At 46.1% G+C, this 17,538-nt stretch overlaps 1 protein-coding gene across 5 annotated transcripts in view; it reads right to left on the reverse strand.

Annotated features, from left to right (window-relative positions):
- OXNAD1 (oxidoreductase NAD binding domain containing 1) overlaps nt 1-17,538 on the reverse strand; it is a 27,522-nt gene continuing 9,984 nt past the window's right edge. For 3 of the 5 annotated variants that reach the window (XM_064167214.1, XM_064167212.1, XM_064167215.1), the window contains exons 4-8: nt 14,390-14,496; nt 7,892-8,033; nt 3,865-4,107; nt 1,219-1,327; nt 1-388 (exon numbers count right to left, since the gene is read on the reverse strand). In XM_064167214.1, coding sequence (XP_064023284.1) covers nt 234-388; nt 1,219-1,327; nt 3,865-4,107; nt 7,892-8,033; nt 14,390-14,496 — 756 coding nt within the window. In that variant the 3' untranslated portion in view covers nt 1-233. The remainder of the gene's footprint in view (nt 389-1,218; nt 1,328-3,864; nt 4,108-7,891; nt 8,034-14,389; nt 14,497-17,538) is intronic. The other 2 variants (XM_064167217.1, XM_064167216.1) reach the window with 2 other exon arrangements.

A 17,538-nucleotide genomic window follows, 5' to 3' on the forward strand; every position in this document is an offset into this window, starting at 1 on the left:
TCAGAGCAGTTAATCTCTTTAATATAAAATCACTTCCCCCTCCCCCCAAAAAAAAGCAGCAGCAGCACTGTATTATGGATTCATTAGAGTTAAATTAAAGGAACACCATCATGACTGAAGAGATCTGCATGTAAAACCCTCAAATAATTCATAGTCTAGTTCTGGACATTTCAGCTTATCAAAATAAGGCAGAGTATGATTTGTTTCCAGTGTATTCTGTTCAGCAGGTGCCACTACCACCACTTCTCAAAGAAGACAGACTTTCTAGGAACACCAATGCTGGAGAGGAGGTTGGATATAGATTCTATCATTGGAGGTGGGCCGCAGATGTACCATAGAGTATCCTTAGATACATGTTTTGCTAGATCCTTTTCAGATATTCTTCCCTCTGACAAATAAAAAAAGGAGGAAATAGAACAGAAATGTTAATGGTGAAGTAATTTCAAGAAGAATGACTGCTTAGAGCTATTCCAAATGCCCCTTTCTTAAAAATGCTAGGCCTGCTTAAGGTCTTCACCATGAGAGTGGTGAGAGCCTGGAATGGGTTGTCCAGGGAGGTGGTTGAGGCCCCAAGGCTGGAGGTGTTTAAGGCCAGGCTGGATGAAGCTGTGGCCAGCCTGCTCTAGGGTAAGGTGTCCCTGGGTATGGCAGGGGGGTTGGAACTGGCTGATCCTTGTGGTTCCTTCTATCATTCTATAATAGGTATCAAGATTCGAGGCCTCCAAACCCAGTTGTTGTTTGGGGATTTAGATTCCACTGGAATGCACAGGATATTGGTTGTTGAACATGGCTTGCATGTAACTAAAAATTCCACAGTTCAGATGAAAAAGGTAATTATCTCTAAGACCAATACAGGAGAGAACAACTCTGGTGGAAGTATGTCTGATAAGTCAGCTTATCCTTCGGCAATTCCACCTTCAGCAGAGTAAATGTTTTGCTTAGTAGTTTCTGTGATAAAGTCTGGAGTGGGAAGTACCACAATGAATTTCAGATTTAAGAAAGGAGGTTTATTAGAAATTAAACCAACAAAACAAAAACCGTGAAGGGATTGTTTACCCACCCCCCCCTCAAAGCACAATACGTGCAGTGAAATTATACAGGGTTTAATTCACATCTCATTTTGAACCTTTACATGTTAAATCATGCCTGTAACTTCATCCTCTGGGTTGTAATCAAACTCAGACCTTGAGCATCATCTGTGTGCACTGCTGAATTTACCTGTAACATGTGGCTGAAGTTCTTTGCAGACCTGTGCACTCTGCTGGGTGACGTGGAAACGGCACAGGATCTTCCCAGGAAAGGCATTCATCAAACCAAGAATGTTTTTCTGCAATGCCAAACAGACCACAGGCCATTACATCACAGCAGATGCATGCAGACTCCCACTAATGACTGCTGAGTACTGAGGCTCAGGTCAGCACTGAGACCTTGATGGGCTGATTTCACAGGGCTGACCTGCCACACACACAGGGGTTCCATACCTGGAGTGTGAGTATGCTCCAGCCCCATTTAGTGCTCTTCTTTTTCACAGTGGGCTGCACTTTATTAGATCTGGACCTAAGAACCAGTTAAGTCCTTTCCTGATTTCTTTCCCATATAACTTCTCATTAGGAGGAAGTTCTTCACAGAGAGAGTGATTGGCATTGGAATGGGCTGCCCAGGGAGGTGGTGGAGGCACCGTCCCTGGAGGTCTTCAAGCAAAGCTTGGATGAGGCACTTAGTGCCATGGTCTAGTTGACTGGATAGGGCTGGGGGACAGGTTGGCCTGGATGATCTTGGAGGTCTCTTCCAACCTGGTTGATTCTATGATTTCCTTCTCCTGCATGTGGGTTTTCCAGCTAAAACCCCAACCCACAGTATTGTATTTACCCTTTGTCAGGAACTTTTTGAGTCTTGTCTGCTTTATCTAGTAAGATTGCTACACTCTTTGTTCTCTGGTGTTCTCCAAGGAAAACCATCTACAGTGTAATCTACTGGAGGATGTTCTGCTCACTGCAGGGCGGGGGTTGGAGAACTGTAGAATCATAGAATGGTCTGGGCCAGAAGGGACCTCTAGAAGTCATCTAGTCCAGCTCCCCTGCAGTCAGCAGGGACATGGACTAGAGGGCCTTTGGAGGCCCCTTCCAACCCAAAGCATTCTGTGATTCTAATGCTATTTTTACCAAACTCTAACATTCAGCTCCCTAAATCACAAACTTAACACCAAAATTCCATCAGCTTCAGTTCAAATCATCAGACAATCATCAGGTAGTTAGCTCTGAAACTAAGTTTTAGTTACTGTCTAGACTCTGCGCTATTGGGGATTTTCACTGCTGGAAATGGGCTCTGGAAACTCCTTCTGAAGTCCTTCACTTCTGCAGTGACACTCAAGAAATGCCAGCTCCTGCACTGAAAAACACTCTATGATTAGAGCAGACTGAGAGGCCTGGAGCTGGCCAAATGAAAGGGCAGATAGGTTTCAGTTTATCACTCTGCTTCTAGCAGCACACGAATGGCTTTTTAAGGAAAGCAAACATTTCCCTATCTAAAAATATGGTAGAAGTACAGAAGAAAAAGGTAGTGATGGATCCTACCCAGAGTTTATGGACTCACAACAGCTTTTCACCTTTATCTTCCAAGCAGAAGCTTTCAATACCTCAGAGAAACCTACATCATTAGGGATGCTTCTCTACGGAAACTGTGCTCATTTGACCCTAGAATGTTATCACTGGTGGCCCTTAAGGGCTGAGTGTGACAAGGGATCTTTAACTGCTATGCAAGTGGTGCTGAAGACCTATACAAGCAATTTTACAAGTGGTTGTAAACTCTTTGTTCTTACACTAGTACCAAATCCTAACTAATGCTTTATCACTAAAGATCCCCTATTATTTTGTAAGTATCTCTTTTGGATATCATTGCTCCTACTAAGAGAGCCAGTGGCATCCTGGCCTGCATCAGCAATGGTGTGGTCAGCAGGAGCAGGGAGGTCATTCTGCCCCTGTACTCTGCACTGGTTAGACCACACCTTGAGTGCTGTGTTCAGTTCTGGGCCCCCCAGTTTAGGAGGGACATTGAGATGCTTGAGCATGTCCAGAGAAGGGCAACGAGGCTGGGGAGAGGCCTTGAGCACAGCCCTACGAGGAGAGGCTGAGGGAGCTGGGATTGGTCAGCCTGGAGAAGAGGAGGCTCAGGGGAGACCTTATTGCTGTCTACAACTACCTGAGGGGTGGTCGTGGCCAGGAGGAGGTTGCTCTCTTCTCTCAGGCGGACAGCACCAGAACAAGAGGACACAGCTTCAAGCTATGTCAGGGGAAATTTAGGCTGGAGGTGAGGAGAAAGTTCTTCACTGAGAGAGTCATTGGACACTGGAATGGGCTGCCCGGGGAGGTGGTGGAGTCGCTGTCCCTGGAGCTGTTCAAGGCAGGCTTGGATGTGGCACTTGGTGCCATGGTCTGGCCTTGAGCTCTGTGGTAAAGGGTTGGACTTGATGATCTATGAGGTCTCTTCCAACCTTGGTGATACTGTGAATTCAAGCCAACCTATAATGAGCCTGTGTGGTTACAGGGTTAGAGCCAGCAGCACTATGCAATCCTGTTGGTGTGTATATACACATGCTGTATGCTACATACAGGCTTTATTCTGCTACCATGCCTTGATGAGGTGACAGGAGGATGCACAGAGTTAGGGCTCTCTGACTGCTCAGTGAAGTCCAGTAACTACCCTAGTTTGCACACTGGCTTAAGTCATTAACAAAACACACATAGGCTTTGAGGCAGGGAGTGACTTCTGCCTGTTTGCAGAGCGTCTTACATTGAGGGACTGCCTGGAATTTAGCAACACTAACAGCTGCCTGTCTGAGACCTGTTTGGTAAAGAACTTACTTACCTTAAATAAGAGTTCACTTGTCTTTTTTGCACTGTAGTACAGCTTCACTGTGCCCACTTTGTATCCATTTCCTTTACCCTCTTGGTATCCATGAAGATCTGCTATATGCAGCAGTATAGAAAACAATGGGTTAATTCCAACACCCCCTGCTATCAGCACTAGTTTTACAGGGGAGTCACCAGGCTGAGGATCAAAGAAGAAATCACCTCCCACTCGAAGAGCCACTTCTGAGTCAAGAGTACACTAGGATGGAAAAGAAGATACTTAGATTCAAAACTAAAAGCAAAAGTTGCAACAATCAGACTCACTGGGCTGTGATTATTTTAACTGACCAACGAGGGAAAGCTGAGTCCTTGAACAGAAATGCAGTTTCAAACTGCTTCAGTGTCTCTAGGGGTCTAGTTCTGCTCTCAGAAGTTTCAGTCCTCTGGTAAGGCAGGATGGTGACTCCCCCTTGCCAGCTCCTTAACAGCTGGAAGAGGAATGATTCATGCAGGTTCTTTAAGAGCAGTGTGTGGTTGTGAAAACCCCAGGTGAAGTGTGAGGTCACTGCTACCCAAACCCAGCCCAGGTGCTGCTGTGAGGTAACTGCTACCCAAACCCAGCCCATGTGAAGTGTGAGGTCACTGCTACCCAAACCCAGCCCAGGTGCTGCTGTGAGGTCACTGCTACCCAAACCCAGCCCAGGTGCTGCTGTGAGGTCACTGCTACCCAAACCCAGCCCAGGTGCTGCTGTGAGGTCACTGCTACCCAAACCCAGCCCAGGTGCTGCTGTGAGCTCACTGCTACCCAAACCCAGCCCAGCCCCTGCTGTGAGGTCACTGCTACCCAAACCCAGCCCAGCCCCTGCTGTGAGGTCACTGCTACCCAAACCCAGCCCAGGTGCTGCTGTGAGGTCACTGCTACCCAAACCCAGCCCAGGTGCTGCTGTGAGCTCACTGCTACCCAAACCCAGCCCAGCCCCTGCTGTGAGGTCACTGCTACCCAAACCCAGCCCAGGCCCTGCTGTGAGGTGGTAGAAGGAACTCAGAATGATTTAACAAACAGTAATATGAAAGAATAAACACCTCCAAACAGTACAGTGAGTAGAGGAGCACTGACTATTGCAATAGCATCTTCCACCCTCAGACACTGACTTCCTTTACAAGTAACCGTTGAACAAGTAAGCACCAGAGTTCTTTCACCATATATAAACCTTTTCAAACTCTAGGTTGCCACTTTTATCTTCGCCAGAGGAGACCATGCATACCCTGAAGAGGTCTCCACAGCATCAGGTTTGAGCTGGCTTATCCACTAACTAAAGATCTTCCCATGAGCTCAACTAGAAAATTCAGCAACAGCAAACTGGTTGATGACATCACAAATCCTTAGAGAGTCTTCAGGGACAGGCAGTTATGAAGTTAGGCCTTCACATTCTTGAAAAGCCAGACCAAACACCTGCCCACCCTCTTCAGGCTGCAGGCACACACACTACATAGAATCACAGAACCAACCAGGGTGGAAGAGACCTCCAAGATCAGCCAGGCCAACCTAGCACCCAGCCCTAGACAATCAGCCAGACCATGGCACTAAGTGCCTCATCCAGGCTTTGCTTGAACACCTCCAGGGACAGTGACTCCACCACCTCCCTGGGCAGCCCATTCCAATGCCAATCACTCTCCCTGCGAAGAACTTCTTCCTAACATCCAGCCTAGACCTCCCCTGGCACAACTTGAGACTGTGTCCCCTTGTTCTGTTGCTGGTTGCCTGAGAGAAGAGCCCAACCCCACCTGGCTACAGCCTCCCTTCAGGTAGTTGCAGACAGCAATGAGCTCTGCCCTGAGCCTCTTCTGCAGGCTGCTTACCCCCAGCTCCCTCAGCCTCCCCTCAAAAGTGTTCTTTTGTTTATGTTCCAGTAACTTGCTATGGTTAACCATTAGATCTACATCCCTGCATATTCTCAACTCCAGTAAATCTGCATCAATCTTAGGATCACAGAATGGTTTAGGTTGGAAGGGACCTCAAGGATCATCCAGTTCCAACCCCCTGCCATAGGCAGGGACACCTCCCACTAGAACAGGTCTCATCCAACCTGGCCCTGACCACCTCCAGGGAGGGAGCAACTGTAACTCTTGTGGCCACTGAACAAAAGTGCAGCACTTGGAAATGTAGAATAACCTCTCAACTTGAACTCTGCAGCCACATTTACCAAACACAGATGCCAAGCAAAGAGCAGTATATAGGACAGGTCAAAGAGGGTTGTGAAAAGAACAAAAGTTGACAGGACAGACCATCTGTGAAACAGCAGCAGCAGCAATAGGACTCTTCTGACTATGACTAGAATCACAGAATGGTTTAGGTTGGAAGGGACCTCAAGGATCATCCAGTTCCAACCCCCTGCCATAAGCAGGGACACCTCCCACTAGAACAGGTCACTCAAGGCCTCATCCAGCCTGGCCTTGAACAACTCCAGGGAGGGAGCAGCCACAACCTCCCTGGGCAACCTGTGCCAGTGTCTCACCACCCTCACTGCAAAGAACTTCTTCCTAACATCTAGTTTGACTCTCCCCTCTGCCAGTTTAAACCCATTCCCCCTTGTCCTGTCATTACAAGACCTTGTCAATAGCCCTCCCCAGCTTTCCTGTATCCCCCTTCAGATACTGGAAGGCCACTGTAAGGTCTCCTTGAAGCTTTCTCTTCTCCAGACTGAAGAGTCCCAAATAAATGGAGCAAACTAATGAACAAAACACTGCAAAGAGGCCAGCAGACTTCACTTTCAGCACTGCACAAATCAAGCCTTGGGTTATGCCAGTGTTCTAAAACTTGCATATTTTCTATAGGAATTCTCAAGTATTCTGTTGCTTTGCCATTTCAGAACAAAATGGTCTAAATCTCTTCCTTTGCTCCCCATTAATAGTCTAAATGCACAGGATTCCCAGTTAGTATCTGTAGAAATGGCCAGCATTGTTACCATGTGCTAGTTTGAGCCTAGCTGGGATGTTTTGGTGAGAAGAATTAGATTACAGGCTGTGAAGAGGAAACAATGCTGATGGCTACTGCACTCATAGGCTTGCTGAGATCTATGAGGACAAGAACATAAATAGAGATAAGGGAGTCACTCTCTGTCTCTTGGGGCTGCAGGAACTCCTCTCCCTAACCTAACTTGCTGCCTGACTAATCCTTCTGCTTTCCTAACCCTCCTGGCTGACCCTCCAAACTGCTTTGAGCATAAGGCAAAGTCTGGGGTAAGATGGAGGGGTGGGGAGAAGGTGGAAGGGTGGTTGGGAGCCCCTCCTGGGGACTCAGGTTTCTGGGAGGGCTGCTGTGTTTCTGTACTACCTTTAACTTGTCTGTTTCTGTATCTGTTGTAACTATCTGCTTGTCCATTGTGCTAAGCTGTAACTATAAAGCTTCATTCAATTCCCAGATGGGCCGAGTCCAGTCTGGGTGATTTTCCAACGTGTTGGGGGGCAGGTAACACCCAAACCACCACAACCAGATCTGGCAGAGCCTGTTCTAGAGCACACAAGTTAGAAGACAGATTTTTCACCTTTTTTCAGTTCATTCATTTCAAAGCAGTGAGGACCTTTGCACTAATTACAGCATCACTGCCAATCACCAAGCACAAGTGGAGTCAAAAAATGACAATAATCATATTACCACACACATTCAGATTTGGTGCCTTACTCAACAAAAGGGTTTATGTGGTATTAAAAATGGCAGAACAGTTTCACAGTCACTAGCAAAAAGTGCTCTGAAATCACACATGTTGTCTCCTCCACACTCCCAAAAACTAAAACCAGAAGAAAAAAGCCAAATCACAGGCTCTCAGGACGTCAGGGGTTGGAAGGGACCCAAGGAGATCATCCAGTCCAATCCCCCTGCCACAGCAGGACCATACAATCTAGCTAAGGTTACACAGGAATGCATCCAGACAGGCCTTGAAAGTCTCCAGAGAAGGAGACTCCACTACCTCTCTGGGGAGCCTGTGCCAGTGCTCTGGGAGCCTTACAGTAAGGAAGTTTCCCTCAGAGTTAATGCTGTTTACCTCTGTGTGAATCCAGTGAGCAGGAGGATGATCAGTGTGCTTCACTGCCAGCTCCAATACTCCTTCTCGTTCCAGCAGGCCAGGGCTTGAACATATTGAGAATCCCCCAACTACAGACAGTCCAGGAATAAAGAAATCAACCCTAAAACCAGACCAGCAATCAGAGTTTGTCAAAAGGCAAGCAACTCCAAACAAGGACCGAAACAAACCAGCTGATTTGCTTTAATTACCCTTCCTTTACAAAGAAGTCCTCACTTGCATGACATGGCTTCTTCAGAAAAGGCCTTCAAGTAATCCCATTCCCTTAGAGTTACTGTCACCTACAAACATGTCACCACCTCTGCTGAACCAGCACCTTTTCAAACCAGTCTGCACTGAACGCCACATCTGCAGAAGTTTGCAGATGACACCAAGCCTGGAGCAGGTGTGGAGCTGCTGGAGGGTAGGAGAGCCCTGCAGAAGGACCTGGCCAGGCTGGATGGGTGGACAGAGGGCAGTGGGATAATATGAACAAGGATAAGTGCAGGGTTCTACACTTTGGCCACAGCAACCCCAAGCAGCACTACAGGCTGGGAACAGAGTGGCTGGAGAGCAGCCAGGCAGAGAGAGACCTAGGGGTGCTGGGAGATAGTAGCTGAACATGAGCCAACAGTGTGCCCAGGTGGCCAAGAGAGCCAATGGCATCCTGGCCAGGATCAGGAACAGTGTGGCCAGTAGGACAAGGGAGGTTATTCTGCCCCTGTACTCAGCACTGGTCAGACCACAGCTTGAGTGCTGTGTCCAGTTCTGGGCTCCTCAATTCAAGAGAGATGTTGAGGTGCTGGAATGTGTCCAGAGAAGGGCAACAAAGCTGGTGAGGGGCCTGGAACACAGCCTTGTGAGGAGAGGTTGAGGGACCAGAAGGTGTTTAGCCTGGAGAGGAGGAGGCTCAGGGGTGACCTTATTGCTCTCTACAACTACCTGAAGGGAGGCTGTAGTCAGGTGGGGTTGGTCTCCTCTGCCAGGCAACCAGCAACAGAACAAGGGGACACAGTCTCAAGTTGTGCCAGGGGAGGTCTAGGATGGATGTTGTTAGGAAGTTCCTGGCAGAGAGAGTGATTGGCATTGGAATGGGCTGCCCAGCGAGGTGGTGGAGTCACTGAGCCTGGAGGTGTTGAAGCAAAGCCTGGCTGAGGCACTTAGTGCCATGGTCTGGTTGATTGGCTAGGGCTGGGTGCTAGGTTGGCCTGGATGATCTTGGAGGTCTCTTCCAACCTGGTAGATTCTATGACCTTACAAAAGAGCAGAACTCCAGCATTATGTGTGTCTCCTTCTCTGGAGCATTTCAAGGCCTGTCTGGATGTGTTCCTCTGTGAACTGTGTTAGGTAGTATTGTCCTGCTCTGGCTCTCCTTGGGTCCCTTCCAACCTCTAATATCCTGTGATCCTGTATGCATTAAAACAAAAACACAGCATGGTTTGATGGGGTGGCTTAAATTCAACTTTTTTAGGTTCTTTTGACTGGCTCTTCAATTTTCAGACAATAAGAAGATCTGTAAACCAATTTTAGGGAAACAGTTAAGCACTTTCTTTTCTGGGATGATGAAACAGCTGAAGTTAAGACCACACTCAGTGAAAGACGTCTCAGGCAGAAAATCCATTTCCAGAAGCAGCAGCGCGCGAGTTACTGAGCCGCAGTGGCCTCTGGTGGCAGCGAGCTCTCCCCAGCTGGCAGGGAATTGAACTGTGAGAAATCACTACAGGGATTTTTAACAGTTAAAGCACAACACTCGTGGATTTCCACAGATCAGAAGGTAACATACAGCTAAGCTTCTGCAACTCCAGTAATGAGAGCTTGGAAGGCAAGCCACTGCGACATGCCAGCTGTAATTCAGTGCTCTGTCTTTGATATTCACAGTATCACAGTATCACCAAGGTTGGAAGAGACCTCACAGATCATCAAGTCCAACCCTTTACCACAGAGCTCAAGGCCAGACCATGGCACCAAGTGCCACGTCCAATCCTGCCTTGAACAGCTCCAGGGACGGCGACTCCACCACCTCCCCGGGCAGCCCATTCCAGTGTCCAATGACTCTCTCAGGGAAGAACTTTCTCCTCACCTCCAGCCTAAACTTCCCCTGGCGTAGCTTGAGGCTGTGTCCTCTTGTTCTGGTGCTGGCCACCTGAGAGAAGAGAGCAACCTCCCCCTGGCCACCCCTCAGGTAGTTGTAGACAGCAATAAGGTCTCCCCTGAGCCTCCTCTTCTCCAGGCTAACCAATCCCAGCTCCCTCAGCCTCTCCTCGTAGGGCTGTGCTCAAGGCCTCTCCCCAGCCTCGTTGCCCTTCTCTGGACACGCTCAAGCATCTCAATGTCCCTCCTAAACTGGGGGGCCCAGAACTGAACACAGTATCAGAAAGCTAGAAGTCAGTTTATGATTCAACACTTAAACTCCTCTGCATTGCATAGATCTTTCCACACCACACAAGAAACCTTTTGTATTCCTAAAGAAAACTCATGCTTAAAACTAACAGTGCAGCTCCACTACACTGGTCAGCAAGGCCAAGTGTAGAGATCATTGTTCCATTCAAGCCTGAGCTCTGCTGGCTCAGTATTAGAGGAGAATACAACAAGAAATACAGACTCAATGCCACGAGGCAGTTATTTTCTTTACACAGCAAGGCTGGGCTGTGTTCTTCATGGAGATTGCAAGTTTTGAGGGAGGAAAGAACTACTTTTTAAAGGGAAAAAAAAATCTTTGCCAGCTCATGCCCCACAAAGCTTCACCCATCACAGAAAAACAACCTCTCTCTTGGAAAATGCACCAAGTGTGAGATGTGCAGTACTACAGTGGTGTAACTTTTAACTTGATGCTAATAAACTTTTGATGGTGGATGTGCTAGTTTGAGCCTAGCTGGGATGTTTTGGTGAGAAGAGTTAGATTACAGGCTGTGAAAAGGAAGCAGTGGTGAGGGGTACTGCACTGCTGGGGTTGCTGAGATGTACAAGAACACAAACACAGATAGAGGAGGTGCTTTTTGTGCTGAACTTCTCCCTCTAACCTAACTTGCTGCCTGACTAATCCTTCTGCTTCCTAACCCCCACCCCCAGCTGACCCTCCAACTTACCTTGAACATAAGGCAAAGTCTGGGGTAAGGCAGAGGGGTGTGAGAAGGTGGAAGGGTGGTTGGGAGCCCCTCCTGGGCACTCAGGTTTCTGGGAGGGCTGCTGTGTTTCTGTATTACCTTTTAACTTGTATATTTCTGCCTATAGCTGTAGATATTGTGAATATCTGCTTGGATATTGTGCTAAGCTGTAAATATAAAGCTTCATTCATTCAATTCCCAACTCGACTGAGTCTAGTCTGGGTGACTGTCCAAAGTTTGGGGGGCAGGGAACACCCAAACCATTACAGTGTATGAAGACATGCAACTGTCAGTAAGAAGGTTTATTTTGCTGTCCTCAGCTTCTGCAGCCTCACTGACCACCAAATTCAGCCTTCCTGGCAGTAAGGATCCATCAGAAAGGACTCCTGTATTGCAGCACTTATATCGAAGAACATCTCATGATGCTACTAAAGCTCTTTACTACCCTCTGGTGGAAAATCATCTTACTACTTAAACTGCCCAAAATAAGAAAAGAAAGGGGGGAGAGGGATTACATTGATGCTGTAAAGTAACAATTTACATTCAAGTCAGAACACATAAGAGAAACTATTCATGCCAGATGGGGAAACATACATACAAACCCAAATACTGCTGTAATACTGAAATCAAGCTCTGCTTTTACCCTTCTGAAGTACCAATTTGGCATTTGTTTCTTCCTGTATTTGCACTTCTCTCCCAATTGTATAAGTGTGCAAGACACCAAGGCACAGTATGCTGTGTGACTCTCCCAAGTGTACAAGTGTGCAAGATTCCAAGGCACAGTATGCTGTGTGACTCTCCCCACTGTACAAGTGTGCAAGACACCAAGGCACAGTATGCTGTGTGACTCTCCCTACTGTTCAACTGTGCAAGATTCCAAGGCACAGTACTACTGTGTGACAGTGGACTAGCTTGTATTTCTGATAGCTTCTCTCATCTTAGCTCTGTGTAGGAAGAGATCTCCTGAAGAAATGCTGTGTCGGGGTGACCAAAAGAGTAGTTCTAAGGAAAAAAAACAACAAAGCACAGAAAGAGATCCTACCCTACCAACAGACAACATAAATCCACAAGGAGAGGTGCATAACAATGCAGAACAGAGATATTCTGGTGGGTTTTCATTTCCCTCCTCATAAAAGGTCTCTAAACAAAATCTTTAAGAATACAACAGTTAGCAATTCATACAATCATAGAATCAACCAGGTTGGAAGAGACCTCCAAGATCATCCAACCTAGCACCCAGCCCTAGCCAATCAACCAGACCATGGCACTAAGTGACTCAGCCAGGCTTTGCTTGAACACCTCCAGGGATGGCGACTCCACCACCTCCCTGGGCAGCCCATTCCAATGCCAATCACTCTCTCTGCCAACAACTTCCTCCTAACATCCAGCCTAGACCTCCCCTGGCACAACTTGAGACTGTGTCCCCTTGTTCTCTTGATGGTTGCCTGGCAGAAGAGACCAACCCCACCTGGCTACAGCCTCCCTTCAGGTAGTTGTAGAGAGCAATGAGGTCACCCCTGAGCCTCCTCTCTTCTCCAGGCTAAACACCCCCAGCTCCCTCAGCCTCTCCTCACAGGGCTGTGCTCCAGGGCCCTCACCAGCTTCGTTGCCCTTCTCTGGACACCTTCCAGCACCTCAACATCTCTCTTGAATTGGGGAGCCCAGAACTGGACACAGCACTCAAGGTGTGGCCTGACCAGTGCAGAGTACAGGGGCAGAATAACCTCCCTTGTCCTGCTGGCCACACTGCTCCTGATATCAGAAACAGTAAACCCATGAATACTTTGAAGTATTTATGCCATACATGCAGCTCAATGCAGTTTTAGCAAATCAAAGCAGGTAACAGCACCAGGACTCAGCCAAAGCCCTGCCTGCCATCACACCTGAAAAACAAACTCACTTTTGTTTCTGAAGGGCTTGGTAATGGCAACACTTTCCAACAAATGCATACAAGTTTTACTGACAGCCTGGGGCTGTAACATCTTAACATAGCAAAGTCTAACAAGTTAGCCTTTTGTCCTCAGTAAATTGTGGCCTGGTGTTTTGTACTGCTCATCAAAAAAACACAACCACAGTTCATAGTTACAAGCATAGAGAAGTTGTTGTATACTTTACAATAGCATTAAAATACTTTCAAGGAAGAAGAAAATGAAAAAGAGTAATTATAATTAAAGCTTTCAGCATGATAATTTCTGCAACGTTTTTGCAGTGTTAATGCACTTCCCAAGTATTGGCAAGCAAGAATTTAATATGAGTCACTGTACATGTGCAAAAACTGCAGCAAATTACTCCACAAACAAATTATTGCAATCATCATCTTGTGTTCTGGTTCTAAATTTAAAAGCCAGCATATTAACATTACATGAGTACCATGTGTTGTTAATCCCCTAGCAGCTATACTTTGATTCCAGCAAAACCACTTTCAGGTGACTTAGGCCAATAAAAACTTGAAGAACATTTAAATGTTCCATGTTAAAAGTAGCTACTCATAGTTTATAATTCATTTCTAAGAGGGACAAAAAAAAAAGTGATTTAAGTGGGAATATTTTTAACAAGGAAGGAAGACAAGCATGATAATTCACTGTTTCCATGGGAAAAAGAGCTGTATAGTTGCTTAAACAAACAGCCAATTATTTCAGAGGCTTAATAATCATAGAATCAACCAGATTGGAAGTCACCTCCAAGATCATCCAGTCCAACCTAACAGCCAGCCTTATCCAATCAACTACACCATGGCACTAAGTGCCTCAGCCAGGCTTTGCTTCAACACCTCCAGGGATGGGGACTCCACCACCTCCCTGGGCAGCCCATTCCAATGTCACTCACTCTCTCTGTGAAGAGCTTCCTCCTAACATACAGCCTACCCCTCCTCTGGCACAACTTGAGACTTTGTGTCCAAGTTTGCCTATCTAAATTTATCTATTAATCTGACCTCAGAGGCTCAATGTTCAGAGTGGAAGCAATTCTGATTTAATTATAAACCAAAATTGAGCACTCTGCAAAGCAGAAGTCTCTGTAAAACTAACTGGTACAGAAAGACAGTAAAGAGAGCTGCAGAATGAAGTGCAGTGCAATTCACAGCATACTTGAAGAAACAGTGCAACACACAGAAACCAGAGGAAAATACCCAAAAACTCAAACTGAGCACTTAAAGAATATGACTTTCCCCTTTAAACAATACTATCACCATATTTAATAAGGTGTCCTGTAAAAATCTGCCAAACATCAGCTACTTGACAGAGCACCCAATGATAAAATACTGCATTACAGCAACTAACAATTTTTCCAAAGCTCAAGTATTAGATGTCTTGTTAAAACATGTTGTTATAGAGGTTTTCTGCTAGTAATTTTCCCCTCCAACACCAGAAGATCTTACCACTGTCCTGCTTTGAAAGTAAAAGCTTTATCTGCAATAGCCAGACGAAGTCTTTTGACTGTCTCAGATTCATTGGTGATTCCACACACTTTTGCTTTGGAAATGACCTAACAAAAGGAAAACAAACCATTGTGTTATGTAGGGATCATTTGCAGCAAAAGTACTCAGGAGTCTGTGGATGAGAGATCTGTCACTCTGCTGTTATCTGCAGAACCTCATTACCTGATTATCAATGTTTTTTTCACTAGAGTAGTGACAGAAAAATACAGAATGAATAAAGAATACAGAAATAGTTTTCTACTTAGAGTCCACCACATTTGCCACTTTGCATAGAATTCAACCAGGTTGGAAGAGACCTCCAAGCTCATCCAGTCCAACCTAGCACCCAGCCCTAGCCAGTCAACCAGACCATGGCACTAAGTGCCTCATCCAGGCTTTGCTTCAACACCTCCAGGGATGGCAACTCCACTACCTCCCTGGGCAGCCCATTCCAATGCCAATCACTCTCTCTCCTCCTAATATCCAGCTTAGACCTCCCCTGGCACAACTTGAGACTGTGTTGCCTTGTTCTGTTGCTGGTTGCCTTTTGTCAGGGTTATTCTCAGACTATGTTCAAATTTCTTCTATTTCAGTTGCAGAGGCTGAGGGAGCTGGGGTTGTTTAGCCTGCAGCAGAGGAGGCTCAGGGGTGACCTCATTGCTCTCTACAACTACCTGAAAGGACATTGTAGACAGGTGGGGTTGGTCTCTGCTGCCAGGCACCCAGCAACAGAACAAGGGGACACAGTCTCAAGCTGTGCCAGGGGAGGTCTAGGCTGGATGTTAGGAGGAAGTTGTTGCCAGAGAGAGTGATTGGCATTGGAATGGGCTGCCCAGGGAGGTGGTGAAGTCACCGTCCCTGGAGGTGTTCAAGCAAATCCTGGCTGAGGCACTTAGTGCCATGGTCTGGTTGACTGGATAGGGCTGGGTGCTAGGTTGGCCTGGATGAACTTGGAGGTCTCTTCCAGCCTGGTTGATTCTATGATTCTATAAAGAAAAGTGATTGCTAGTTACCACTTTTCAGATGCTTTTTTTCCACACCTAGAGCAGGCAAACACTCCTGTATCTTCCGGCAATAAAGTAAAAGGATTTCTGATATGAAGACTGACAAAGCAAACTCATAAAAGGGTCAGCTGCTACTGAAGTCCCAAGGAGACTTCTGGATTTGTATCTCATTTAAGTAGTTAAATGCTTCACTGAAATACTATGTACTAATGAAAGGAAACCAACTAGCTTTGTGTTACTGCTTTTAGGCACATACTCATTTGATCACATATGCAAACTATGAGCATATGGAAACTGCCAGACAAGCATTCATCATTAGTCAAGAGAATACCTTTGGTTTGGCATCCTGATGGAAGGGAATGTAAGAACCATAGCTGATGGTTAAAAACATATTAAAAAGAAGAATGCTTTTCTACATCAAAAGTGTATTTTGCAACAGGGCCATTGGAGAGGAGTTCCCAACTTAAACTGATGTCCATGAGTGCAACATGGATTTTTGTCACCTCCCCTTTCCCACCCTTCCTCTTCAGGTATTTCTGAATCATAATTATTAACTTTTTCCCTCTACAAAAGAAATAATGCCCCAGGCACTTTGTACACAGGCCAATATACAGATTTCACTCTGGTTAGAAAAGTGCTGATGTCCTTTACCACACTAGGAAATACTAATAACATCACCACAGTTCTACCATTTCTCATTTCATTCAGATCAAACTGCTTAAATAGAAATTAAATAACATTCAGCAACTATGACCTAATTTAAAACACATGGCTGGAAACTGATTTATTCATAAAGCAACATCTGAACATGTCCACTGTCCCATGAAGCAGCAGGACATTTGGCAATTTAAAACAAAGTAGCATGCATTTCTTTTCCACTTTAGCAGGCAATACTAAATGAGGAATGCAATCAGTCTAAATTAACAGATGAAATGTCTGACATGACTTAAATGGTTGTTCTGAGAGAGAAATCTTAAGGGCAGGAAATGGACATTAAGTTCTGCTGGTGAAAGGCCTGGAACACAAACCCTATGAGGAGAGGCTAAGGGAACTGGGGGTGTGCAGCCTGCAGAAGAGGAGGCTCAGGGGTGACCTCACTGCTGTCTACAACTACCTGAAGGGAGGCTGTAGCCAGGTGGGGTTGGTCTCCTCTCTCAGGCAACCAGCAACAGAACAAGGGGACACAGTCTCAAGTTGTGCAGGGGAAGTACAGGCTGGGTATTAGGAGGAAGTTGTTGGCAGAGAGAGTGATTGGCATTGGAATGGGCTGCCCAGGAAGGTGGTGGAGTCACCATCCCTGGAGGTGTTCAAGAAATATCTGGATGAGGCATTTAGTGCCATGGTCTGGTTGACTGGCTAGGGCTGGGTGCTAGGTTGGACTGGATGATCTCAGAGGTCTCTTCCAAGCTGGTTGATTCTATGATTCCATGGTCTACTTGATAGGATAGGGCTGGATGCTAGGTTGGTCTGGATTTTCTTGGAGGCCTCTTCCAACCTGGCTGATTCTATGATTCTTCATTCCCTTCCTTACTCTTCAGTACACTCCCTAATTTCTTTGGCTGACAGAGCACTGGGAATTTAATTCTTAATCGCTGTAAAGCTATTACAAAAGTCAGATTTGAGTAACAGTGATCAAAGACATTCAAACAGTATTTTGGACTATCATAAGAGTATCCAAGCGACTTCAGAGCAAGACTACAGTGAGGAGGAGGCCACAGGACTCCAGACTTTGCTGCTGTGTTTCAAGAAAGTGTTGGGCACTTTTTTTTTGCCCTGCTTCTTCCCATTACTGCTTTTCAACAGGCAATATTGTGCAGCATGCACACGAAGGCAGCAGAGCTCCGAGTCTTTCACTGGCTACAAGGCCAGCCTGAGGCAAGCCAACAACTACTAATTATATGAACTTACAAGCAAGCAGAACATTTATAATAAACTTTAAAATAAAGAAGTGGTCAAAAATAAAGTAACAAAGAATAAATCAAGCATTAGAACAAAAAAAGGCAGCAGCATCTTTTAATATACAGAGAATCTGTGGTAGCAAGAAATGAGCCATGCTTTTTTACCTATCCTACCTTGCTTCTTTTGCTTAGCCCTTAGTTCTCTGTA

The sequence above is a fragment of the Pogoniulus pusillus genome, chromosome 28 (assembly GCF_015220805.1).
Source record: "Pogoniulus pusillus isolate bPogPus1 chromosome 28, bPogPus1.pri, whole genome shotgun sequence".
NCBI classification, from domain to species: domain Eukaryota; kingdom Metazoa; phylum Chordata; class Aves; order Piciformes; family Lybiidae; genus Pogoniulus; species Pogoniulus pusillus.